General features: G+C 39.3%; 7 protein-coding genes across 7 annotated transcripts; 4 read left to right on the top strand and 3 right to left on the bottom strand.

The window, feature by feature from the left end:
• Window positions 1–156: 156 nt before the first annotated feature.
• CTAM01_03354 (uncharacterized protein) lies at window positions 157–769 on the top strand (the record flags this gene model as incomplete). Its single annotated transcript, XM_060519390.1, has 3 exons — window positions 157–461; window positions 544–593; window positions 738–769. The coding sequence occupies 3 exons, from the start codon at window positions 157–159 to the stop codon at window positions 767–769; spliced, it is 387 nt and encodes a 128-aa protein (XP_060385596.1).
• A 2564-nt stretch (window positions 770–3333) lies between these two features.
• CTAM01_03353 (uncharacterized protein) lies at window positions 3334–4424 on the top strand (the record flags this gene model as incomplete). Its single annotated transcript, XM_060519389.1, has 3 exons — window positions 3334–3689; window positions 3758–3935; window positions 3990–4424. 3 exons carry the CDS (start codon window positions 3334–3336, stop codon window positions 4422–4424), a joined length of 969 nt encoding a protein of 322 aa, XP_060385595.1.
• A 1194-nt stretch (window positions 4425–5618) lies between these two features.
• On the top strand, window positions 5619–6047 carry CTAM01_03352 (glyoxalase family protein; the record flags this gene model as incomplete). Its single annotated transcript, XM_060519388.1, has 1 exon — window positions 5619–6047. One exon carries the CDS (start codon window positions 5619–5621, stop codon window positions 6045–6047), a length of 429 nt encoding a protein of 142 aa, XP_060385594.1.
• Window positions 6048–6164: 117 nt separating this feature from the next.
• CTAM01_03351 (uncharacterized protein) lies at window positions 6165–9106 on the bottom strand (the record flags this gene model as incomplete). The annotated part of the gene is made up of 11 exons (XM_060519387.1): window positions 6165–6395; window positions 6474–6825; window positions 6878–6902; window positions 7080–7365; window positions 7423–7889; window positions 7953–8168; window positions 8256–8271; window positions 8325–8599; window positions 8692–8746; window positions 8818–8852; window positions 8923–9106. The coding sequence occupies 11 exons, from the start codon at window positions 9104–9106 to the stop codon at window positions 6165–6167; spliced, it is 2142 nt and encodes a 713-aa protein (XP_060385593.1).
• A 400-nt stretch (window positions 9107–9506) lies between these two features.
• On the bottom strand, window positions 9507–10737 carry CTAM01_03350 (uncharacterized protein; the record flags this gene model as incomplete). The annotated part of the gene is made up of 3 exons (XM_060519386.1): window positions 9507–9969; window positions 10028–10466; window positions 10530–10737. 3 exons carry the CDS (start codon window positions 10735–10737, stop codon window positions 9507–9509), a joined length of 1110 nt encoding a protein of 369 aa, XP_060385592.1.
• Window positions 10738–12471: 1734 nt separating this feature from the next.
• On the top strand, window positions 12472–14353 carry CTAM01_03349 (GMC oxidoreductase; the record flags this gene model as incomplete). The annotated part of the gene is made up of 4 exons (XM_060519385.1): window positions 12472–12699; window positions 12749–13827; window positions 13918–14110; window positions 14171–14353. 4 exons carry the CDS (start codon window positions 12472–12474, stop codon window positions 14351–14353), a joined length of 1683 nt encoding a protein of 560 aa, XP_060385591.1.
• An 11835-nt stretch (window positions 14354–26188) lies between these two features.
• CTAM01_03348 (uncharacterized protein) lies at window positions 26189–26380 on the bottom strand (the record flags this gene model as incomplete). Its single annotated transcript, XM_060519384.1, has 1 exon — window positions 26189–26380. The coding sequence occupies one exon, from the start codon at window positions 26378–26380 to the stop codon at window positions 26189–26191; it is 192 nt and encodes a 63-aa protein (XP_060385590.1).
• Between the last annotated feature and the right edge of the window lie 27 nt (window positions 26381–26407).

The following is a 26407-nucleotide window of genomic DNA, read 5'->3' as shown; positions in this document are numbered from 1 at the left end:
CAGATAAGGTAAGGTACCAAGCAAGGAAATATAATCAAGAGAAGCAAGACCGGCAGTCCGTTCTTTACGATGTGTCTTCACTGCTTACATACATGTGCTTTGTCGCCCGCATTGGTCTATATAGAAGCTTAAGTCATCCTGAACTCGACTCCAGCAATGAAACAGAATATTCCCGTGGTTGTTATCGGCCTCGGGCGTGGGCGTGGAATCAGCGATATTCCACCAATTTTCGAGAACCCGCCTTATCACGTCGCTGCTTGCATGGACCTCACCGAGGTAGATGAAGAATACCGCTACAGTCCTCATAACCTTGGTATCATCCTGCATAACCTTCATCCAAGGCCCCGGGCTCTCCTGATTGGCATCGCTGTTGACCCTTCTTACACGCAACCTGTAGAGCGCGTGTGGAACGAGTATGTGGAAAAAGTCTTGAAGCTCGAGAAGAATGCATCGAGAGGATGGTAGGAAAACGTCCGCGTCTCGGTAGGTACCTATTCTCCCAAACAACACTGGCATGATCGCTCACGAGTAAAAACTTCCCAGGACACATTTCTTCGACCCTCAAAAACCCGAGACCTGGTCAGAAGTCAGGAGTACGTGGCAGAAGGAGATGTTTCGTCAGCTGGATGGGGCGTTTCTACCCAAATGAGCTAGCCAGACACACATGATATCTAAATGAAGCGAGTTGGGTATCAATCACGAATTGAACTGACATCAACGAAAATTCATTTTCTCAGAGTTCTTCACTGTCATGTCCATGATGTACTGAGGAATGTGTCGTTGCAACTCATCCACGACATCCTGACGGCCACTGTTCAGATCACTTGGCAGCACATCGGTCCTACTAGAGGACTGATTGCTACTTGAAGTTGGGTACTTCTCAAAAAACTTGGATCAATCGCATCACTCGTTCCAATGAATGGATGAAGATCCGAGAGAGAGTACTCATAACACCATTGTGGTAAATGAGGCGTAATTGCTGGCCGGCAATTACGGATCCGTTTTTGTACTACAACCATCTAATAAAAGGGACTCGCAACTTCTATAACATCTCCTTAGATGATCTCATTCCTTCTCGTAATGATGTCAGAGCGACTTCAGCTGGAGTCTGTCAGCCTACTTGCTTACTTCGTTTTTGACATAAATCACCTCAATGGGACAGTATCGTCCGAAACCGGATGCCCCAAGTCCAAACGGCGAATGTGGGTGGGAGCACAGAGCACTCTCGACCTGTGCCGAATCATTCGCAGAGCCTCAAGTAAGATTGATCGACGGTAGGATTGTTTTAGCTTTGCAGGTTGACGAGAAGGCGGGGACTATTCTTTTTGCCCTTTGCCCTTACATTAGTTTGTTGAGTGACTGCGGATTTCTTCTGGTTGTAAGGCTTAGCTTGAGCACATACCTAAGCTTATTGTTCGTCTAACTAGAAAGTTCTCACCGGACCCGACCTCCATCGCGTTTCTCGGACGCCGTCTCGGTGTTTAACATCGCCTGCCTAGGGGTCTCCTTGACCGAAGTCCTGCGTTCCCGTGTTGGGTCACCGGAATTCTAAGACGGGTATTTCTCCACTTCGAAGAGCTGCTTCCGTGCTGGTCTAGACTTTCGCAGCGGCTGCTTGCCTTTTCTCCCCCCATTCTCTTCTGATTCCCTCCCGCTGTCTCCCAACCTCCGATCAAACCATGGTGCGGGGCACGAATCGCGTGATCAGATTAGGACCGCCTCGGTTTGCAGACCTGAACTCAAATGGGTAGGAGAGTCAGTGAAATCTCCCGCAGATGCCCGATTAGGACAACACGAAAATTACATATTAACCTGTCAGCTTTGAGGATGCAAGAGATGATAGTTTCTGTCGACCGCACTTTTGATTGTGCAGCGCAGTGCATGTACGCAAGCAGGGTTGCTTGTCAGCGTCGGTAGCGTATCTACCGGTAACCCCATCGAGGGTGCCCGTCATGAGATCACTCAGATCTTGAGCTCCGACCAAGATCATAGCATCTGTGTGGTTTCCAATTCCGAGCCGTCAGAAGGGCCTAGTAGCCCACCATCTGCGGCCAGTAGATGAGCTCCGGTAGCGGTGTCTCGAAGTTTTGTAAAGAAGAAGGAACGTGAGATGCGATAGGCGAGAGTGATTACAGAGACCTTGATCATCATCTGTTCTTACAGTCATTGCATCGGATGGCCAGCTTGGGCCAAGGGTCCAACGACCTCTAGGCGACGGCTCAATGACTTCACCGAACCCGAGGAGGTGGATGTGATGGGCAATCAAAAAAGCCCGACGATGGAGGCTTTCTCCCACTGATCCCTCATTTGATCAAGCCCATGAACTCCAATTGCGCGAAATCACGGGCGGGGAACCTTGACGGCGGTCTAGACAATGAAAGACGAATAGATCCCCCCTCTTTCAGCCGATGCATGGCAGAAGCTACCCATCGTCTGGTGGCAGTTTCTTTCCATGGTGACGTAGAGTTGAAAGGGGAGATGGAGGGTGCACCCAGGACTTCACGAACGTTGCATAGCGAAAGCGACATCCCTATTTCATCACATCCCACCAGTGGCCACCCTCTTCATTCAAGAATGGAGGGTGACATGGGAAGTAAAGCCCCCGTCCATCCCGAGGGAAGGTGCTGGGCATTTATTCGCGGCTCTTGTTGTCGAGGCATCCGTATGTTATATGTAATATAGGATCAGCAGATAGGTTGACGAAGTCTTCCCCTGTTGGTGACGACTTTAAAAGTATAAGTTGCGAGTCTACTCGGAAACATCAAGTGTCTGATTGGTCAAACATGTAAGATGGTGTCCAGAGTCTCCCACCCAACCGTGTTTCATGAGGGGGGTCTCAGCACCAGTTCGCGGGGAGCCCATAGTTCCCCACGGGGCCCCCAACTTGTATGCTTGTATGGGTTCAAGGGCATGGCTTCGATGAGAAACTTTGTGGTTACAGACTGAACCCCGCGTGGCATCATGCTCGACCCTTGCTTCTGCCCAGAGATTTGGGATTCCCGCCGGCGCGATGGCCCGTCACAAAGTCGCCGATTCTATGAATTTCGGCTCTTTGGTCAATTTGGGGCCAGGCTGGCTGTTACCTCATCTACCCTTAGCCCTGTTCGTCTATCAAGACCCGTTCATATTGTAGCTGAATTTGCCTCGGCGTCACGGCTCGTGAAAGTCTCATTCCGAGTATTTACGTGATGGCTTATCCCACGATCTTATCCGCCATGTCCGAGCCAAAAATCCCAAAGCAGACAATTACCTATCACGAGATTGTGCCATCATTTTCTAAGCAACTCTGCCCCATTCGTTTACTTTCCGACTTATCCCAAATCGCCTATCAATATGAGGCTCTACATTCTCCTATCATTCCTTCTCTGCCTTGGCGTGGCCAGTGCCCAGATGGCGATGCCAATAACAGAGGCAAAAGGCCGCGGCGGCAGAGACAAAGACAAAGGGAAGGGAGGCAAAGGTGACAATCAGCCTGTCAGAGGAGGAGCTGCTGCCCTCCAAAACCAGATCGCAGATCTTCGAAAGCGGGTTGCCGAAGCCAATGATACAGTTGTCCCCTTCGAGGGAGGCACACTCAAAGGCTTGGTGGGGCTGCTGAAAGTAAACGAGGCGATTGTCACCCTTGGAAGTACCATCGATGTCAGCACAAAGTCCGCAGAGGCCACCAACACCCTGCCGGCAAACGAATCGTAAGCCGCTGTTTCTTGAAATTTCCGATGGGAAACTGGAATGTCTGTGCTAACCCTGTCACTTGTAGGACCCAGATCGGCACACAGTTCCTTAGTCTCCAGCCGGAGATCAACAACTTGTTGACTGAGGTCCAGGGTAAGCGTCCAGAGTTCGACAAGGCTGGCTTCAGAATCTTGGACGTGAGAAGTCTTATTCGCGACTCTGTGGTTATTCAAAAGGACAAGGCCGGAGATTTGGGTGGTGCAGTAAGTTAAACGTCTTCTGTGATCCAGAGGAGTGCCTGTCTGACTCTTGCCTAGTTTACCAAAGCGCTTGATCCAACTTTCCAACCCATCGCTACCCAGATTAGCGACCAGATTCAGGGCAACTTCACAGCCGCCATCGACGAGTACGATGGTCGTGCTGGGAAGATCAAGATCCCATCCAAGGCCGTGCCTGTGCTCACTGATCTTCTTGCCGGAGTGGCAAGAGCCCTTGGTGTCGGCGACAGAAACAAGGCTCTTGCGGGTCCTGTCACCGAAGCTGAAGCTGCAGCTATTCCGATCACCAACTTTCCCAACGCGGAAGCTGCCTTTGCGGATATCAGTGCCGCTGATACACCCGAAGCAAATATCGCTGCTCAAGAAGCCCTCAGAGGAAATGATGACTTTTCCAGACTTGGCCCCGATGAGAACGATCTCCGAGGCATTCCGCCCCTGGTACTTGCTGTTCTGCGCAGATATGAAATTATCTAGAGAGGTGACACGGATGTGTTGAAGCGATGGTGTTTTTCTTGGCTGATTGAGCTGCAATTTTGCGGCGACGATTACAGTTCTCAAGTGCGCAATGATGAACGCAGTAATGAATCTACGAACCTTCTAGTTCTTAGTTAATACCCTACGATGAATATACGGGTTGATCTATGTAATATTATGTTTTGAAACACTCCATACGTCGTGCTGTTATCCAGTCCATTGCAAACATAATCTTACAGCTCCTGTTCATCAGAGGTGGAGCTCCCACCAAACGTCTAACTAAAGGCAACAAGGGCTTGAAGGCGATCAATACCCTATCGCTAATGCGATGCAATGAACCTGCTTGGCCTGCGACTCTCGGCGAGAATCCGCTATTTTCGAACTCTTGGAAACCCCGCGCGCGCCGGCGCCGAGCTTATTATCACCGACGTTATTGAGTCGGACGGCATAATAGTTTGCTAATCCAGGAACAAACGAGTTTAGTTTGAGCTGCCCCTCACGCGGGGCACTTCCGATGACGGGCCAGTCAGCAATGCCGGGCGAATTTTGCATTTTGAGTTCGGTCCACCTGACCATTGTTCAACTTCCTACATCTAGGTAGTCGTGGTAGTCTCCGAAAATGCGAAAGCAACCTGAGCTAGGCCACGTTTAGCCAATGAATTGAGGTTACCATCTTGGCTTGCTGACGGTGCCGATGGAGCACAGTCTCGGATGAAAAAGAGGGGAAATACCCAAGGAGGAGGCTGAAAGAGACAGGCCAAGAAAGGCCAAGAAGAAGAAAAGAAAAGGAGTGTGTCCCTCACGCGGATGGGCTTGGACTCAAATGTGACCATGACGTTGTCCATCACACCCACCACAACCGATTCGTCTGAAACTTCCTTCATGTAGTGCCGGTGGTCCGGTTTAGAATTTTCTTCACCGCTCTCTGAACACAACAAATTCTTTACGCGGCATAGATGTTGACATCAGTCATCGATCGGCCTTCGGTGTCCGTTCACCCAACCCATCTGATATACTTGCGCTGCCTCAACTGTCCTAACGTGGAGTGCATGAAGAAGGAGGGAGAAGCCGCGTTGATCCGTGCGATCAGGCAGACCCCAGTCTCGAATACCACGAAGTAACAACATTAACGCATGTAATTATCCCATCGGGGACTGGGCAAAAGGTTACGCACCAAACACCGGATTCACGTACATGGCCGAAGGCGAGGGTATCGGGTCGGCTTGGAAGATAATCCCGTCGCTTAGCTCGCGGGATATCGCTGCCACAGTCGACTTCTATACGAGCGAGCTGGGGTTCACCCTGGGCGGAACCAAGCCCGAGAATGGTGATGACTCTCCGCTCTACTTTTGCTCCGTCTACACAGGAAATAAGGCTGCTGCCAACATCTACTTCTTCCTGTGCGAACCAAACGAGTTCCATCCTGGAGGAGTAATGATCGCTTTGGGCACGGCAGGTCTGGACCAGTTCCACGACCTTTTATTGTCCAAGGGAAACGTCGAAGTTGTCGAAGCTATCCGAGATACGCCTTGGGGTTACCGTCAATTCACTATTAAGGATAACGATGGCAATCGTCTGACATTCTTCAAGTTTCTGGAGGGGGGAAATCCAGGAACCGACTGATTTCACAGTGTTATGCACATCGACTTAGGCTGCCTGACTGGACATCGTAATTGAATTTTGATATTTTGCGGGATGTACCACGTAACGGGAGTTTATTGGGTACAATAATATTATACGTCAAGAGGGATGTCCATACAACGGATCCGAGGAAATCGGGAAGTCATGCTGAGATGTCGATTGGTCCATGTTGTTCTGAGCGCTCATAGTGTGGAAGAACATGGGATCCAGGTCGGGGAGCCAGCCTTCGAAGAGATTCATCACGTCAGTTCCGACGAGCGGACTGGGGACAACCGCGGGTGCTTCGATATCCATACGTCCCGTCATAGTCGAGTTAGAGGCCAAGTTCATCTGTAATATTTCCGTTAATGCTACATCGCCCCCGTGAAGTACCGCTCGCTGACAGTATCCAGTGATAGGTTTACTTACAGTCGAGAAGTCCGTGTGAATGTCCGTTGAAGCGACGTCATAATTGGGTTGCTGGGGCAGTGACCATTGAGGCTGTGTAGTGAGTGCCTGGAATGCTTCAGATGGCGCATGTGGTGTCAGGCCGGTTGGACTCCGTCCGTTGACCTCGTTCACATAACTTCGAGCGATCTGTGCAAACTCGCCAACCATGGATCCTGGTATTGCACCATTCGAGATCATTTCCATTCGGCTGCAGTGGCCCTTTACCACGTCAAGCAACGCCAAGTTGGTTGCTGTATGAATCTGCCGAGGATTATGGATGACGAGATCGAATAAGACAAAAAAGGCCATGATGGGAATTGTTGCCATCATCCTGTAACGACCTATGTTATTCAAGGCACACTGGGATCGGAAGTGCGACTTACCACATGGGGGTGTAGGGCGACATGTCTATTATCGAGATCAATTCTAGCAAGGAACGAGCACTGTGCTCTACAGTGTTCAGAGTTTCATCTCGGCGAGAACAGTCTGGAGAGTTTTCTGACACTGGCAAGTACCTCAAAGCCATTCGAGAAATCGTCAGGAGAAAACTGTAGTAGAGAAAATGAGTGACTAGAGCAACTGTACGCTCTTGGTCTTCAATGATTGAGTGAGGTTTGACCCAGCCGCCTGGCCTGAAGCCGTTATCCGGCAGTGAGCTTCTCCAATCTTCGAGCTCGTCCAGAAGCTGATCGATGATGTCTAGGTGGTACTCCCCGGGGTTGTCAGATACGCCAACAGAGAAGAGTGATGTGTTTGCCCGGGATAGCAGACGCGCGTGGCTGACGAAACATAAAAACCAATCGAAGCCGCCAGAGAAGAAGGATTCGGGTGTGGATGGAACGGAGCAGGATATATCGCAGTCCATGATTGCCTTTTCGGGGATGTCAGTCGGAAGAGACAAAATAGTCAGTCAGGGGATTGAGCTCACAGATGATCTACCATGATGGAAGCTATTGATCTTTTCCAAAGAGTAAAACACCCAAAAAGTCCGCCGGAATGCGTCTGCTGCGGCTCCGACAAACTTGGCGTCGGCGAGATTCTGTGCTCGCCGGGCAGCTTCTGACATGAGGACGTGCTCCAGCACAATACCAGCAATACCAAGCGAGTATATCATCATTGCTACTACAGCTTGGAAAGTTGTAAGAGTGTCTGGTAGCATGATCAAATCGGCAAAGTTGGCTAGAGCGATTGAGAAGAACTTCCATGCATCACCTTCCCCAGGCTCGAAAGATCCACCACCGTCGTATTGACAACCAAGAGCAAGAACGGAATGATAGAGACATATCCATGACTTGCTTTTGGGCGCAGAGTGAGGCTGATCCTGACTAAAAGCAGTCCTCTCGAATGCATCGCGGTCGAGGAACGGGAACCGAGGGTGTACTTGCTCAAAATATACTGCTTATGATAAGCTCATTGCAAAATAACAGTCAAGAAGAATGGGAGAAGAAGATTACTCACATTTGACATACTTTGCGAGAAGGGCTTTGTCGTCAAGGCAGGCCGGGCGCTCAGGTCGACGATTCAAACTACAAGCACGGAGTTTGACGAACCTCCCGCGTTCCTCAACAGCGCTTGCAATTCGCCCGACCAGATCGTGGACTTTCTCATGGCCGAGGCATTGTGCGAGGGATTTCAATCTCCCTTCAGAAAAGAAGGTCAAATTCTTCGTACCGCCTATGACTTACTGGTCAGGGCGTCATTGGGTACGTGAGATGGTAGGGTGAGATATGGAATTTCCCCTTAGAAGTACATTACACTTACCAAAAATACCATAACCCTTTTCGGAGTGAGCAGAAGTTCAAGAAAGTGGGGCTATCAATGTGGGCTTACTTTGACATAGTTGGAGGCCTCGGAAGGCCTGGTTGATCTCGGAGCTTTACGAGCTCTATCGAGCACTCGATCCACGTAGAGTTCCGGAATCCGGTGCGGGGCGGGCCGTCGGGCATTTGGATCGGGAGTGGATGATTTCTCCGAGATTGTCGGATCCGGTGACTTAGATGCCGGTGTTGGCAGTGTTGCGAAGTCTAAAACCGATACGGTGCACCCTTGTTGTATCTCATCAGGCGTGCCGGAAGACCGGCTCGTAGGGAAGAATTGTCTTTGAACTAACCGTCCGTAAGATTGTTAATGAGTCCTCAAGAGCCCCGAAGACATAAAATCGATATTGCCTTGGACATGGCAACGAAAGGGTACGTACTGTTTGGCCTGCGGGCCAGTTTCCTCACGCCGAAAACGCACTCGCTCTTCCTTCTCTACGGAAATTGTGTCAGTACAGGCGTCGAAAGAGGTCGCGAGAATTATGCCGATAGGTGCTAAATCTTACCGTGCAGTTGGTACAAGTTCCAGATGAACCTGGGCCTAATTTGGTGATTAGCTATCATTCCATTGAGATATCTGCACATGTCGACGCAGCATCAAGCACGCCTACCTGGACATCGAACTTTGCGCGACGTGCATGCATCGCACGACTTGTGGGTTCTAGAGCTTGAGGCGTTACTGGGCATATTCGGTAAAGTCATCGTCCAATACGGGCTGGATTTCCGAAAGAAGACGAAAGTAGAAAGAAGGATGCCGAAAATTTGTAAAATCTCGGGGCCGTCGTGAGACGTCATGGCAAAGACGAGTCGAACGGCCACGCAGACACGGCCCGTGCTAGTCGGCGTCGGGTCCGGTTTTCCTGATTAGGTAACCGTTACCGAGGCCTCGGGATTTTATAAGAGGCGGCGCCGAGTGACGCCATGCCGCTCAATTGTAGTTTATTACTGTTTACGTTATGAAGGTTTCTCGAAGAAGCTTAAAGGGGGGCAATTGGTATGATGCCATGTGTTCAGCCCACAAGATCTGACAACTGTCGTCAATTGTCCAAGTGTAATATGCGAGCGTTAGCATTGATACGCTCGCACCTGGCCACCTCAGTTGCCTCACTCAATCACAACTAAGCCGAGGGCGGTCGGGCCAAATTTTCAATTTTATTACGAATGAAAACTTTGGATCTCTTGGTAAAGGAATTCATCAGGCCTCTTGGCGAGACACGGTCCACTGCGTTTCTACCTGTATCACTTTATCTCTGCCCAAAAGCTCTTGTTCAGGGGTCAGGCGTGACTCGAAGTCATCCCCACTATCATCGTTCTTTCCGTTACGTCCGAACGAAGCAACCTCAGACCGATAGCGTACATCGTTTTCCGGGGAGTATATGGTAGCCAAAACGATAGTACCAGGTGCGCTTGGGTGCGATCGTCTCAACTTATTCGAATTGTTGTAGTCGCTGGCGTCCGAAGGCCCGTCGAGCTTTGAAGCACCCCGCCGAGCTGTGCACCGCGAATACAGTGATCCCAGCATCGGCATGCTAACACATATGATACCCAAATTCGGCTCCACGGTCGACCAAAAGTCGGCCCATATCATTGTTTCAGTCAAGTTCTGGAGATCGAGGTTGGTGAGGCTAACGATGCGGATGATGGCAACTACGCTGACTCTGTTTCGTTTTCTTGTTAGCCTACAGCCAAAGGGGAGGGATACAAGGGCAGCCATACATCAAGCCTGTTGAGAAGACGGCGATGATACCAAGTTTGGCAGGCGTACTCATTTTGAGTGCCCAGACAGTCGATATCGGCAATGTCAAAATCATGATGTCTGTAATGACATTGAAAGCACCGATGGCGATGAACGATGCTATCTGATTTCCACACTTGCCCGTGACAGCTGGATTATATGTTGCCTCGAATGGATGGCAAATCAAGAAGACCTGGAGGATGTTGGCCGTTGTCCAGACCATGACAAAGCCCATGGCGAATTTTGTCGCGGTTCGGAGTCCTGGGTTGACAAAGACTCGAAGGTAGAAAAACATGACGCTGAGTTTGATGGTGCTGATACAGGTCGCGAATATGAACTCGTAGGCAACTAGAAGTTTGAGGATGATGACGATGTTTGGAAGGGTGTCTGTGATCGGGTAACCGATACCCATGGGCGACCCTGATAGCAGATTCGTCAGGTCCATTCAGAACTATGTTCCTCGTTTTGGGGCCGAGTACTCACACAAGCCTTGGATTACTAACATCCCGATGCCCTGAGGCACTGCAAGGAGAATGAGGAGATCATCCCACCACAGCTTAGCCCCCGAGGAGAAGCGTGCGAAGAAACGGAGCGTGACTATAAGAACTGCGAAGAGAACCAATACGCAGTTCACGAGAAGATGAGCCTTGACTATCGGCAAGGTTGGAAAGCTGACAGCATGGAGCGCCATAATAGCGGGCAGTAGCGAGAACTACCCAGAAGGCGTTGTCTACATCTCGCCTCAAAGAGATTGAAGGAAATATTGTCGAGCGCGATCGTTCGGATTTGGACAAAATCCAAAATAAAACAAAGAAACCAACCCATCATCTCATTTTGGATTCTGAGGATATCCTGCTGTTAAACATGCTAGACACGAACGCTTGAAGCTCGCTAGAGCCCCTGCTTGTTTTACTCGTGCCCGCGGATCACTGGTGTTGGTCCTGTCACTGTGAGGCGGCCTAACACGGAAACGAGTACCTCCGCATCACAGCAAGCGGAAATTGCCATGCTCGTATGCGGCACAGCTGCCCAACATCCGCTGATCTTACGTTCACGCTAGGCTCAGGTTAGCCAGAATCTTCAGCAACTCTGCCAAGCCGACCGAAATAATGCAGCCGCTGGAGACCGCAAGACGGAACGGGTTGAACTTTGTTATTGCCGCCGAAAGAGTCTAGGCCTTGACAGTGAGAGGTAATGCCAGAAATTTGGCGTCTCCTTGTGACTATTCGAAGTTTAACGAGGCCGACTACTGCAGCTAGCGTAACTTGACACTTCATTAATACTGGCCACAGGAAAATGGCGCAGCTGATTGCGCACAATGTTCAAGCTCCCAGGCGCTTGCCAGCGAGAGGACAATAATCAGCCAATCAACCCAACAACAGCTAGCTCCTCCATCATGACCGCTTCACTACGGACCGAGGCCAATGTATGCATTCTTCAAGAGTTGCCCTCTGCACCGTTGGTTGGGACTGTTGGCACAGCACGCATGGTATGATAGATGTTGCAAGCGCTGTAGCTTTCGGAATGCCTGCAGCAAATCCCCTGCAGTGATCCACTGACTTGCGCCATCCACACAAAAGTTCTGCGCCGATCCGTATCTGTCAAATGAGTGTGCGGCGCGGGGAGTTTTGCCGCGGGACGAGATCCGTGGTGCCGTCCCTAGCTCCAACCGTTAGATGGACTTTGCTGGGGTTGCGCGGGACATCATCCATTTTTGGATTCACTGACAAGCTCATGGTCAGCAAGGTGAAATTTGTTCGGCAATGCGCACTGGTAACAACGCGTCTTGAATGCCTCTATGAAACAAAGTGAAAGGTGCCTGAATCCTCGGAACCGCACACGTAACAGAACTGCTACTTCGACCTTGTCAAATTGAGGATACAAATGTGAACTTGCGGAAGACTACAGACATAGGGAGCAGGCTAAGTACATGCATCCCCATATCCACTTGTCCAAGCCTGTGTCAGTGGATAGACATGGCTTCCAGTTGTTAATGGTTCGCAAAGTGAAACTCGCTTTCGGTCTGCGAGTAGAAAGAAAACCGATATGCTGTGCCTTTTTCGAATAAGGTCGCTCAGAGCTCATGAGCTGTTCGCCCGGAAATCAAGAAAGCGTGATGAACTCAGGCCCTGTCGTGTTGGTATTCTCTCCCAAAGACAACCAACGAATGCAACCAAAGACTGCGATAGTGGATTCTGACCAGGGCATTGCGGACTATCCTACCAGCAGAGGCTAGATTCATGCAGTTGGCTGAATGTGTGCCTACTTGCTTACTGTGGAGTGTTGATGGCCATCCATCCTAGCATCGCACACTAGGCGAAGTCACGTCAGTTGAGATAAGAAAACCCTCTTGTGCAAGCTGAAGTTAAAGTCTTTCTCCCTTTGTAATCTTGACTACAGCCGCCAAAAACTCAGAAGAAATACCATGTCTTCTTTCCAAGATCTCGATTCCTCTTTCGACTACATTGTTGTAGGTGGTGGAACAGCGGGTCTAGTTGTGGCTTCTCGCCTTAGCGAAGACAACGGCACTCGTGTTCTAGTTGTTGAAGCTGGTGCCGACAAGAGCGCGGACCCTTTGGTCTTGACGCCTGGCTTAGTGGCAGGCGTCTATGGAAAGGATGAATATGACTGGAATTTCACCTCAGTGCCTCAGGTGAGCCAACCCCTTTATCGGCCGACTGCAATCATCTGACCTTGGCTAGCCTGGTTTGAACAACCGAAGAATTAACCAAGCACGAGGCAAAATGCTTGGAGGCAGCTCTGCCTTAAACTTCATGTTGATGCTGTATCCATCAAGGGGAGTTTTAGATGCCTGGGGTGCGCTGGGCAACGCCGGCTGGAGTTTCGACGAGCTGGCGCCTTATTTCCGCAAGTTTGGCACTGATCATCCTCCTCCCCAGTCCGCAAAGGACATAGTTGGGCTGGACTACCACGATCAAACTTTGAGCGGAAAAGGCCCAATTCAGGTCTCCTTTGGCGAAGGCTACAGCTCTATGAACGCTGCGTGGATGAGCACATTCGATAAGCTTGGCCTTGGCGTGACTGGTGATCCTCGGAGTGGGAAGGCCTATGGTGCTTTTCAGAACCCGTGCAGCATTGATCCGGAGAACAAGACGAGAAGCTTCGCGGCGAGCGCTTATTACACACCGGAAGTGGCTGCACGACCAAACCTGGTAGTCTTGACCGAGACACAGGTCAGGAAAGTCATCTTTGATACTGCCGGAGACGGTGTATCTGCGACTGGCGTTCTCATTGTTAGCAAGGCCGGCGAGGAGAAGATAATCGAGGCGAAAGGGGAAGTGATCCTTGCTGCAGGAACTCTCCAAACACCTCAGCTATTGGAGCTGTCTGGCGTTGGTGGAAGAGACTTGCTCGAGAGCCACGGCATTCCTGTGGTGATTGATAATTCCAATGTTGGAGAGAACTTGCAGGATCACCCGATTGTCTGCCAAAGCTTTGAGGTCAATGAAGGAGTGCCGTCAGCGGATGTTCTCCGAGACGGAAACATCCTCAACGCTGTTGTCGGCCAGTATATGGCCACGCGTGAGGGCCCACTGGGACAGAGCACAATTAGCGCTGCTTACACGCCTCTCGCCGACAACAACGGGCTGTTGTCAGGAGACGCAAAGAAGTCTCTTCTGGCTACACATGGAAAGCATGCGAGCTCGCCGACTGGAAAGCTTGTGCGCTCTCTTATCGAGACATTGGACGAGCCAAGCAGCGAATACCTGCTTTTTCCTTCTCAAATTACGATTAATGATCATCCAGCCAACATGGCCGAGTAAATTTTGCCTTCCAGGCCGGAGAATTACATCACTGTTATGACGGTGTTGAACCACCCGTTTTCTCGGGGAACGGTCCACATTACTAGCCCTGATTTCAAAGCGTTGCCAACATGGGACCCGAAATACAACTCAAATCCCCTCGACCTGGAGCTTCTGGCCCGCAACGTTCAATTTGTCGAGCGAATCGTAGGCACTGAACCTTTCAGCTCGCTACTCAAGCCTGGAGGAAAACGCTTGCCCGAGTTGATGGGCGACAACTTGGAGACTGCCAAGGAGATTGTGCGTCAAAGACAGATTTCAGTGTTCCATGTTTCGGGCAGTTGTGCTATGATGCCACAGGAGGATGGTGGCGTTGTTGACGAGCGACTAAGGCTCTATGGGGCGAAGAATCTTCGCATTGTCGATGCCAGTGTCTTCCCGATTGAGCCCTTGGGTAACATCCAGAGCACTGTTTATGCGGTTGCCGAAAGGGCCGCTGACATCATAAAAGAAGATATGATGACTGCTAGAGTCCAGGGTTAAGGGACGGGATGAAGAATTGGGGATGAGCTGCTGTCACAAATCATCGCAAGCTTACTCGGACAATTTTAATAATGTAGTACGGACCTGGCTCAGGATCAGATACGTAATGCATGTACTGTTAGATCGGATACATGTAGTGACATTAGGCAGTCATGTGAGAGACTGGACGAGCGTCCCAGATATCGCTATCGTCACTCTTGAGCATCGAACATACTGACAGTGAGTTTGAATCTCGGATAGCCTCAGCCGTAGTGTAGTAGGATCAGGGTCGGGAGAAGTGATCGAGTATGGCAAGATGCTTTAATTGTGGTCAACACCATCTACAATAAGTCGACCCACCCCCTTTTAGCCACCCCATCAAACATAGTATCAAAACATTGCTACTAACTATACTTAATTAATTAACTATTTTCTATTATTATAATAATATAGTTATTATTCTCCCTAAGTAATTTAACCCTTATAAGTTAATTAGGACTAACTAAATAGTTATTAAAATCTTTTTAAGCTCTCTATATATTCTAAATATTTATAAACTTAATATTTAAGTTTATTAATATACTCTTTTTTTTTTATAGTTTTAATTAGTTAACTTTAGTTTTTAAAACTCGAATATAATACTAAAATATTATTAAATAATAGGCTTATTTATTAAATACTTTTTTTATTTTTTTAAATAATAATTATTAAGTATTATAGTCTAAACTAAGCTCTATAAATAATTTTAATTAATTATAAAGCTCGTTAACCTTTTTAAGAATTAATTAGTTAATAATAAACGCTATTAATATTTAGTTAATAGCTTTTTTAGTATTATTAATTATTTATTTAGTATTTATAATCTTTTTAATTAGTATAACTAAGTTAAGTAAGATTATTAAATTAGTAAATAATTTAGTTATATTAAAGAGATATAGTCTAATTATTTTTTATTTATTTTATATATTTAATAATATTAAATTAATTAAACGAGCTTTTTAATAATAGTTTAAAAAGTACTACTTTTTAATAATAATAGAATTATTTATTATATCCTTTTTACTAAGCTCTTTTTTATATTTAAACTTAATAAGTTTAAAAATAGTTATATTTAATAACTAGAGAATATAAGAAGTATATAATAATAAAAATAGTAAGTAAACGTTATTTTTATAGTATTCTTATATAAATTCTATTATTATATAACTCCTATAGCTATTTAAAACTAATAATTAAAGCTTATTAAGTATATTAAGCTTTTTAAAAAGAGAGGTCTTAGTTTATAATAAAAATACTATTTTTAACTACTTAAGGGTAGTTTTATTAATTATTTAGTTATTATTTATAGGAATTAATAGGGACGTATAACGAATTAATACGGACGCATAGCTCTTAAGGACATATAATATTCTCTATTTTTAATTAGTCTAAAAATTTATTATTAATATACTTAAATTTTACTACTTTTTTTTAAAGTACTTATCCCTTTTTATAATCTCTTTTACGTAATTATATTTTAAGAGAGCTTTATTATAAAGCTATAATTAATACGTTTTACGTTCTCTTTTCTTTAAAATTATATTAGTTTATATATTATAAAATAGCTCTTTTAATAACTTACGTACCGAGCTTACGTTACTAAGCTTAATTTAATAGCCTAAATAATTAAAACCGTTTTATAAAACGCTAACGCTCTAATAATAATAATATACTATTATTTCTTATTTTAAATAGAAACTATATTAGTATTAGCTAGTTTTATAAAATTAGCGATCCCTATATATATAATAACTTAATAAACGATATTTTACCTGAGCTATTATAAAAAACGTAACTACTATTTTATTATCTATACTAATATATTAAAATAGAACTAACTCTCTATTTTAATTAAAAATTCCTTAATAAAACTAATATTTTCTAGCTTTTTATTATTCCCTAATTTTTATTAATACGTAGTCCCCCCCCTTTTAATAAAGAGTTTTAATAACTTATATTTTATTTTATATACCGTTTTTTAAAAAAAATATAAACTATTTAGTATACTACCCTCCCCCAAATATTACTAAAGCCTAGTTTTTCTCTTTTTTATAATAAATCTTAATAACTAACTTAGCTTATAATAAAATAGTTTAATAATATTCTTTAGCTTATTATATAAGTTATTAGGACTAATAAAAAGTTAATAACTAGCTTTATTTAATAATATAAGTAAAGCTATTTATAGTAAAAAACGTAGGGTTCTTAAACGAACTTATTACCCTATTTATTTTTATAATAAAACCCTTTTTTAAGTTTATTATTTTTTTAAACCGCAGTTTCTTATCGTATTTAAAGTAATAAATCGTCCTCCCCTCCTTTAAATAAAACCCTAAACTTATTAATTCTTAGTAACCTAAAGCTAATAATAAATACTCTTTTCGATCGAGTTAATATTTTTATTAAGGCTAATAGTTTTAGTATTATAAAATATTATAAGTATAAGTAAAATAAGAAGAATATTTAGTATATATTTTAATACGGCCGATATAAATATTTTAAGCCTAGCCGTAATATAAGTCTAAAATAACGGAAATCCTAAAAATATAGCTATAAATAGAAGTTAATTATTAAAATTAAGGTCGAGGGATAATAGTTATTATAATAATATAAAGATCCTTAATATAACTAATATAACTATAAGCCTAGTTTTAAAGTATTTATATACCCTTTTTATTATAAGCTTACTTAGCTAGTTAAAAATATTATTAAGATTATAAGCTAACGGGTTAGGATTTGGGTACGTAATATACGTACTATTGTTTAAGAGTAGTTCTTAGAGTTCTTATTTACTTAGCGAGATATTTATAACGCTAGGGCTCGTATAAACTAAAAAAAACTAGCTAAATACTTACTAATAGCGGCGTTAATTAAACTATTTAATAAATAAGGGATCCTATATATTATTAAGTAAGTAGTTAATAAGCTTAATTACTTAGTTAGGCTTATTTAGACTTTTTTTTACTATTTTTAAATGTAAAAGCAGTTCCCTAAAGTAATTAGCTTTAATAATATATATAATATTAATTACTTTAAGCTCTCTCTTTTTTAGGCTACTAAGTAGACCTATTTTAGGTCTATTTATAATATAATATTTAGTTTTATTAATAATAAGAGATTAAAAGGGTTTTAGTTCTTTTTAATAAGTATCCGTTAACTAATTAAGTAATACTTAATCCGCTAGCCTTCTGTTATTATTACTAACTACGATAAATAAATAAAGACTATACTTAATAAGTAGTTTCTTAAAGTTTAATAATAACTCTATATCTACTATATTAACTTTAATATTATACTTAAAGTTAAATAGAAATAAATTAAGGACCTTAGTTATAATAATAATAATAATAGGTTTAATAATAATGATTATTAGTTAATTACGTAAGTAATAGCCGAGCTTAGTAATAAAAACCGCGCTTATATTAATATAATAATAAAATACGAGACGGCTTGCCTATTTTCGGAAACGGCGGTTTAAATATGCTATTTCTAGTACTTACTATATTAGGTAATTCTCGGCTATACTATCCCTTATTATTTTTATAAGCTTATAAAAGAGCGCTTACCCTACTTAATGCGCTAATATACTTCGAAGTTCCCTTTATATTTATTCTTCTTCGTTATATTTATTTACGCTACTTAGCTCTCTTATTAGCCCTAGCTATATATGCTTTTTATTACGATATTTATATAACGTTAACTTTTTTTAAGCTCTTATCTTTTATAATAATTTAAGTAATAAACTAAGGTTTTTATTAAAGCTAACTAAAGCTAGCTAGAGGTAGATTTACGTCTTTATTTTTAATTACCCGTAGTAGGTATGCTAATATTAAGTATAGTACGCTCTATTTAGTAAGCTTTAGTCTCTCTTATTATAATAGTGTTATTAATTCTTTTAGTATTTAGCTACTTTTAGTAATTCCGTTTACTTTATTTAGTATTTTACGCTTACCCTTTACGTTAATTATTAATATTAAATATTAAGAACGCTTAGCGAAGCGCTTAGCAGGCCTATTACTTATCCTCGTAGGCCCCTTTACCTACTTACTATATTCCCTTTACCTTACCGTTAAATTTAATATTATTTCTTTTAAAAATTTAGGAAATAAACGGTAATTATAGAATACGTTATAAAATTATATAACTATAAATAATAGTCCGAAATATCGTATTATTTTAATATACTATATTAAGTATTATAACAAGCGCCCGGGGGGTAGCCCTTAGTCTAAGCCCTTCTTTTAGTAAGGGGAGGTAGGTATTAATTACGAATTAGTATATTTAAGAATTACTAATCCTTTTACTTTAATAGCGGTTAGAGTATTAGTAATAATAGCAAGAAACTTAGCGTATACTATAAAAACTAGTTTTTAGTTTATTTATAAGCTAAGAGAGGGCAATGTTTATTTTACTATAGGATTCTTATACTTTAAGGACGTATTAATTAGGGGTTATAATAGCTAGTACTAATAAAATTACTTTATTAGGTAATTTACGTTTTAATTATAACCTAAACTTATTACCCGCTTTAATAAAATAATAATAATAAGAACGGCCTCGTATATCTAAAATAAAGTACGCTAAACGCTTTACTACTAAATAATAGCTTACTCCTTAAGGCGGCTTAGCTTATATAACGTTAGTCCGGGCTTAGGATATAAATCGAGAAGCAATTTCTTAGCAAGATTATTAAAATAAGCCTATATTGCTATTTCGGAATGTTTAGTTATAGTAGGGCTCTATAAACGGCTATAAATAGTTACGGAAGTTTTTATAATATTATAATTTCTTAGGAGACGGCGCTATAAATATAACAGTATTTTTATAAGAGGAGGGGCAAGGGCTTACTAACGATAATATTACTAAGTTTAGATAATCTCGTATTATAAGTAAAATAGCTATGTTTTAAAGCTCGTTATTTCTATACCCGTATTTAGGAGTAGGAAAGATAGATAGCTAGATTTTATTTAAGGGTTATAGTTAAGCTGGCTTCTTAACTTAACGAAACTGCCTAAAAAGGTAATTCTTATCTTAGTATACTAAGTATCCGGCTCTGCTTAATCTCGGCTTTTAATAAAGTAGTTTTAGTACTAGTTATATTATATATATAAGACGATAAGTATTAAGAAGTTTAAGGATATCCCGAAGTATTAGCATAATATTCTTAAGATTATTTAATTACGAGCTTTATTTTATATTTTAATAGAATAAGCTTATTATATAGCTTATTTAGTATTATATACGACGTATTATATAATTAGCTTAGATAATAAAGGGGTAGATAACTTTTTTATTAATATTTAGGTATAGGTAATTACGCTAGTTAAAAAGTTTATTAAGCTAACGGAGGGTTAAGTTTAGTTAAATAGGCTTTTTTTAGTACAATTCTAAAGTTAAACGCCTACGTTAATAAATAAGTATAAATTTTAAATTAGTAACTATAATTTATATTACTAAGAGCGCCCTTAGCAGTTAAAATAGTTTTAGTTTATTTTAAAGTTAGTAACGTAGCTCGCAAGACTTAGTTATGGGCCTAGGGCTATAATTTTATATATCCCCTAGTAAATAGTTAGTTCGGTAAGTATATTATTATAGCTATTTTTTAACGAGACGAAATAGTAATAACGAAAGGGGAGGGGGGCTTACTAAAGTCTTAAGGATATTAGCTAGGTTTAGAAGGGAATATTTTACTATCTAGGACTCTATATTACTAAATAATTACGTTACGTTAGTACGCTAACTTTCCTTAGCTTTAAGTTTTAACATAAGTATAAAAGTTATAAGCTCCTCAGTAAGTTAATAAGCGGATTATTTAGCCTAGCCGTTATGCCCCTAGATAGGGACCTATTACTATATAGATAACGGACGTCCTATATAATACCCTCTTTTCTTTATTTTTATACTAGTTAGCTTATACTAAAATACTTAACTTACGTTTCTTTTTTAACTAACGATAGTTAAGCTATAGTTTAGATAGCTAGATATTAAGTCTATAAGAAGGCTTTATAAAAAAATAGAGCGTAAGTAGAAGCTTATATAATTAAAATATTAATAAGAGCGTAGAGAGTAGTAGTAGCTATAATTACTCCTCTTACTAACTAGCCTAACTACGCTTAAATTAGATATTAAAAATCTAGGGGTAGCATAAGCCTAAATAATTAGTTATACGTTAAGTATATTTTTATCGTATTTTTCTTTTTAAATAATAACTAACGATTAATAAGCGATTTTTATAACTTCCCTAATTTTAACTTTAATTTTAATTAGTTTAAAAGTCTTAATACGGCCGAGATTATATATATTATATAGGCCTCGATATTACCCTCTAAAATAGATAATATTATAACAGTAACGACCGGATCTTTCTCTCTTAGTAATATTTAGTTATACTTAAAACGCTAGTTACTTTATATACCCTTACTTAACTATTTTACGAAACTCGCCTCTTAAAAAGAGGTAAATTCTTTATTTAAAAACCTTTTTATAGCTTTTAGCCTAGTTAGACATATAATAAAATAACTCTACTTAATAAGTTCTCTTATTAATAATAAAAATATAAGTAAGCAACCCTTATTTAAAATGCAAAGTAAGTTAGGACTAAGGAATATTATTTAGTTATTATAAATAAAAAGATAAGTAAGAGCGGCGAACCCCGTTAAAGCTATAATACTAATAATTTAGTTAATAATAAAATTAGTAGCTCTTATAATAATACTTATAATAAGACCTATATTATAGAATTAGTAATCCTAAGACCCGAATTTACGTTTTAAAATTTAGTAAAAATACCCGCATTATATATCCTCTTTAAAAACTATTTTATAATACCCAACTTTATAGGGAGTCCGTCTTTTATAATAAGCTTTACCCCTAGTTTTTTAATTAACGCTTTTATTATCCCGTTAAATAGGGTAAAAGACTCCGAAATAGAGGTTATTATACTTCTTATTTTACTCTCTAATTACGCCTCTATCTCTTTATAAAATAGTAATATTATTATTAGCTAGGGAAAACGAGGTCGTAGAGCTATTAAAGACGATTATAAGAGCTATAACTTTTACTTATTTAAATAAAAGAAATTATAAAATACTAATAGCAAAATAGTATTACTAGCTCTATAAGCTAGGACTTTATGCGCATTACTATTTCAATAGAAGTAATAACTACTAATTATAATTAAAACGACTTTATCTCTCTTTAGTCGTTACTCTTTTAAAAAAACTAGCTTTAAAAGTTCTAACTAAGTACTCTCCCCTCCTATTACTATTTTAATAGGTTTATATTTAGTTATATACTATACATATAGCTTTTTTATTAAACTTTTATTACGGATGAGCAATACTATCTAAGCTCTCGCTAAGAGTATAACTAATCTATTTAATAGTTAAAAAGGATTAGATATTCTTTACTTATTTATTAAGTTTATTAAGGACTATATTACTAAGCTTTTACATAACGTAATAAAAATAAGCTAGAATAGCTCTTATAGCATAAGGAACTATAATTATATAGTAAAAGTAGTTATTAGGCTATTAAATACCGAAATAAGTAAAACTAATAAGAGCTTAGATAACTTAAATAATAATAGCGAGGGCGCTAGTAAAAGCGAAAGTAAAAGTAGTAGTTCCGATTTTAGCATTAGCCTAAATATTTTTAAAAAAAGGGCTAGAATAACTAAGTATTTACGTTAAATATACTTAGATAAACTACGTTTTTACGTATAGATTTAAGAAAAAAAGGAGTAGTCGTAGATTATTAGAAAACTAAATAGAAGCGAGCAGGCTATTTTTTAATATTAAAAAATTATAATTAAATAAGAAAAGAGGCTAAGAAAAAGGTAAATAAAATAGGCTAGTTCCCAGTATATACTTTTATTAAATAACTATTATATTTTCTTCCGTACTTATTCTTATCGCTCTCCGTTCTTAGTTTTATTACAAATTATATTTTTAAAATTAATATTAATTAGTACGTAGCTTTTTTTATTTAAGTTATATTATTTAAACTAAAAGCCTACTTAAGCGGACTTTTATATATGCTTAAGCGTATTTTTACATAGGCGGCTCTATTTAAGCGTATTTATACATAAGTAGCTTTATTTAAGCAGTATTTTATATAAGTAAGTATACCAAAGTAGTTTTTTATATAAGTAATAAGCATACTAATAACTATATAAAGGTTGTACTTATTTAAGTAGAGTATATATAAAGTACTTTTATAAAAACTTTTACGTAATAAGGTTATAAAACTAAGTTTAAAAAAAAAGCCTAGAGGACTATTTAGTTTTATAAACGTTATTAAAGACTATAAATTAAGAAGAGATCTTAGCTCTAATATTTATTAGTTTAAGACTAAGTTTTAGTAATAAATAGAACTCGTAAAGTTAAAAAATAGTATAGCTAATTATAATAATCAAAACTACTTAGTTATATATAGCCCCTTAAATATATTAAAGAAGCTAGCTAGTTAGACGTTGTTTATTAAGCTTTTTTTTTTATAAGATCTTTTATTTTAAATAGTTTTCCTTTATTTTTAACTAAGTGCGGTTATAAGTTTAAGGAGTAAAATTTAATATTTAAGGTTTTTTTTAAATTTTTAATACTAGCTACGATTTGTAAAGTATAGAGTTTAGAATCGATTCTGGGTTTTAGTATTTTAAAAATAGTTTTTTTTATTATATTAAACCGATTTAACTTAACCTTAGTACTAGCGACGTTATTAAGCTAGCTTAATAAGCGCTTATAAGCTTTTTTATATTAATTTGTTATATTATAAATAAGCTAACTTCTTATGGTTCTTTTTAAAAAAGTAATCTTTTTTAGTATATAAAGTATTATAATACCTAAGGCTTATACGTTACCCGGGGTCCTTTATATTTATTATATAATAAAGTTAGGTAGGATATATTAAGGGGTATTATTAAGTAGCTCTTTTTTATTTATTATCGTAATTAGTTTAAAATTAAGAAGAATAGTACTACGTTTAGGTAAATAGGTAATATTAATTAGTTTAATATTATTATAAACGACTTACTAGTTTATAAGGTAGGTAAGGGCAGATAATATACTATAGAGTATTTTTTATTTATTATTAGCTTTAAATAGTGAAATAAACCCGTAGTAGAGGGACGGGGGAAGCTACTTAATAAGTATAATAAAGACGCGGCTATTAAAGGCCTTTAGGGTAACTATATTTAGCTATTCGTTTTTAGTAAAGGACTAATATATTAGTTATTTTCGGGGTAAAAATATACGTAATATAGCTTTTTTAGAAATAATTTTTTTTATTTTTAAATTAATACGTATTTTATTAGGTTTTTAAATATCTTACTTTTATACTTAATTACTTTTATTATAACTTTTTTTAATAATACTAAGTAGCGGTTAGTAAAGAGACTAGTTAATAGCGTATTAGTAATTTATTTAAGCCAATAAAGTCTATAAGTGGGCTAATTGCTATATTTAAAAACCCCGCTAGCCCCTCTATTTAGAGGTAAATAACTAACCTCGTTATCCTTAACTTACTTAGAACGGATAACGGTAACTTTTCTATTTAAAAAGTTAAAAAGTAGTATACTACCTATTTAAGTAATTTTTTGTAAAGTTAGAATAGTAAGACTAAGGTATTTAGTACTATTAATAACGGTAGCGTTAGTTAATTTATATATTATATTTATAGCCGTAGTTAGAACGACTTTTATTTCTCCCCCCTCTCGTCTTCGTCACTTACTAGCTTTTTACTTTTTATTAAATATAAGGCGCTTAGTAAAAACTAAATAGCTAGGTAGGCTTTTATATAAAGTAATAGTAAATTACCTCCGCTATATTAAGAAATTGGTAATATGTTACTTAGCTATAAGGTTCTTAAACTTTACTAAAATTTTTTATATACCGGGCTTAATTACTTCGGTCTAGTTATATAATAGACGACGGCGGCTCGTTAGAGAATATAAGTTAGTAAAATAGAAATTTATATACGATTTATTAATTAGAACGTAGTCGTTATTAGTAGGATCGTAGTAAATATTATATTAAACTTATAAAGGTATAAACTACGTAAGTCTTGGATCGTAAGGAGGGTCGTTAAAAAGAACGTATAGAGTAAAGTTTACGTTTTACGTATGCTATATTATACTAACTATATTTTACTTATTAATTTTATGTAGTAAAGGAATTATAATAGAGTTAGTGTTGCGTAGTTAGTAGTAGTAAGCGAAAATGAGATAAGTATTAAGTAACGAGGCGAGGGATGCGTTAGAAAAAGCTTTAATAATTTCGGTAAGCTTAAAACTACTAGGAGTTAGTAATATTATTACTCTCGTTACTGTGCTAGTTTTACTTTACCTAGCTAATTAGCTATTTTTTTAGTATTTTATTTTAACCTAGTTTATATGCTGCTATAGATCGATAGAGTTACTAAAAGCTTAAGTTAATTTATTACGATTAGAACTTATTTTAATAATAAAGGCGAGTAGGTAAGGTAGTATAGCTTCGGGGGTCTTTTACGGCTCTAATACGGACTAAGGTAGGGTATTTTAAGTAATTATCGAGACTTTATTAAGGAAATATTTAGTAAAGTACTTATACTTATATATTAAACCGGAGATAGGTAGTATTAGTTTAGCGCTTATATTTAAAAAGAGCGCGCTTTTGCTCGTTAAATAGGTTATAATTAGTGCTAAGGCTAGTTAATAATTTAACTATATTATTTATTAAGAAGCCCCTAATTTTAAAAATAGGACCTTTTTTACTACCTAACTTCTAAGCTAGCTATTTATCTTACCGTAGTATCCTCTCTTTCTATATATTTACTTTTTATATAAATATACGTATCGAACTTTATATATTAATATTTACTTTTATTATCTACCCGTATACCTAACGGACCCGACTACTTAATTAACGATTCGATTACTATTAATACTTAAGAGAGAATTATAAAATACCCGCTTTTTAGTTACTAAAAATGATATATAAGAAAAATAAGGCTTAGAAACAAATAGCTAAGCCGGATTTTTATAATTTAAAGATAATATAAGGTAATTACTAATAGCGGTTTAATACGATCGTAATCTTACTCTTTAATAAGGATGCCTATTTTGCTAATATTATTATTATTATAAAATACGCTAAGAATTGTAAATACTTTGAGGAACTTTTTATTACGAAATACGAAGAGCGCCGCTAAGATTTTAATAATTTTATTTATAATATCGCTTTTTTATTTATTACTTTTTAAAAATACTTTTTGTTTATAAATACTTACGATGCGGTGCTTAAAATTAGTTAGACTAGTAGTATAGATAGCTTTATATAGTTTATGTGTAGTATTATTTTTAGTTAGGGTAGGGTTAAGGATATATAGCTAATATACGTTATTATTATTAGTGATATTAGTATGGTTAGTAATAGATCTAATGCCCGATACGATAGTAATGCGCGAGATAATGTTTTTAAAGATAGAGGCGATTTATAGGAATATAAGAATATATTTCCTCCTAAGTTATGCTCCTTATTTAACTCGGATAAATAAGTAAATAACCCGTAGAGTCATACTTTATAAAGAGTAATAAGCTATTATAATACGGATAAAATAATTTCGGAGTACTAATTTTAATTATTACTATTTATAGGTGCGTACAATATAAAATTAGTTTTCCCCCCGACGGAGCAATCCGCCGGGGCCGTACCGTGTATTACGTATTGGGGAAAACTGGGTATATTGCGCTCCATACCTAACTACTAATCAAAACAGTCAACCGACTCGACCATTGTCTCCCTTTCATCAACAGCTCCCAACCTTCCGCCGCGTGACCGCCTACAGGGCGAGCTTCACCCACTCCAACGCGCACAGGACCTCCTGGTGCCAGCCCGCGTGGGCAGCCAGGTCCAGCATAATCTGTTCTTTTATATGGGTATTATCGTTACCCGGGGGGTCCCGTAGGAGCCGTCTGAGGCGCCGGCTTATCGCCCTGACCCTGTACACCTCCGGCCCGTCCATCGTGGCCATTATGGCCAGGCCGGCGTCGATGTGCCG

This window comes from Colletotrichum tamarilloi (genome assembly GCF_030869305.1).
Source record: "Colletotrichum tamarilloi strain Tom-12 chromosome Unknown Scaffold_8.1, whole genome shotgun sequence".
Taxonomy (NCBI): domain Eukaryota; kingdom Fungi; phylum Ascomycota; class Sordariomycetes; order Glomerellales; family Glomerellaceae; genus Colletotrichum; species Colletotrichum tamarilloi.
This window is presented reverse-complemented; position numbering and strand designations above follow the sequence as displayed.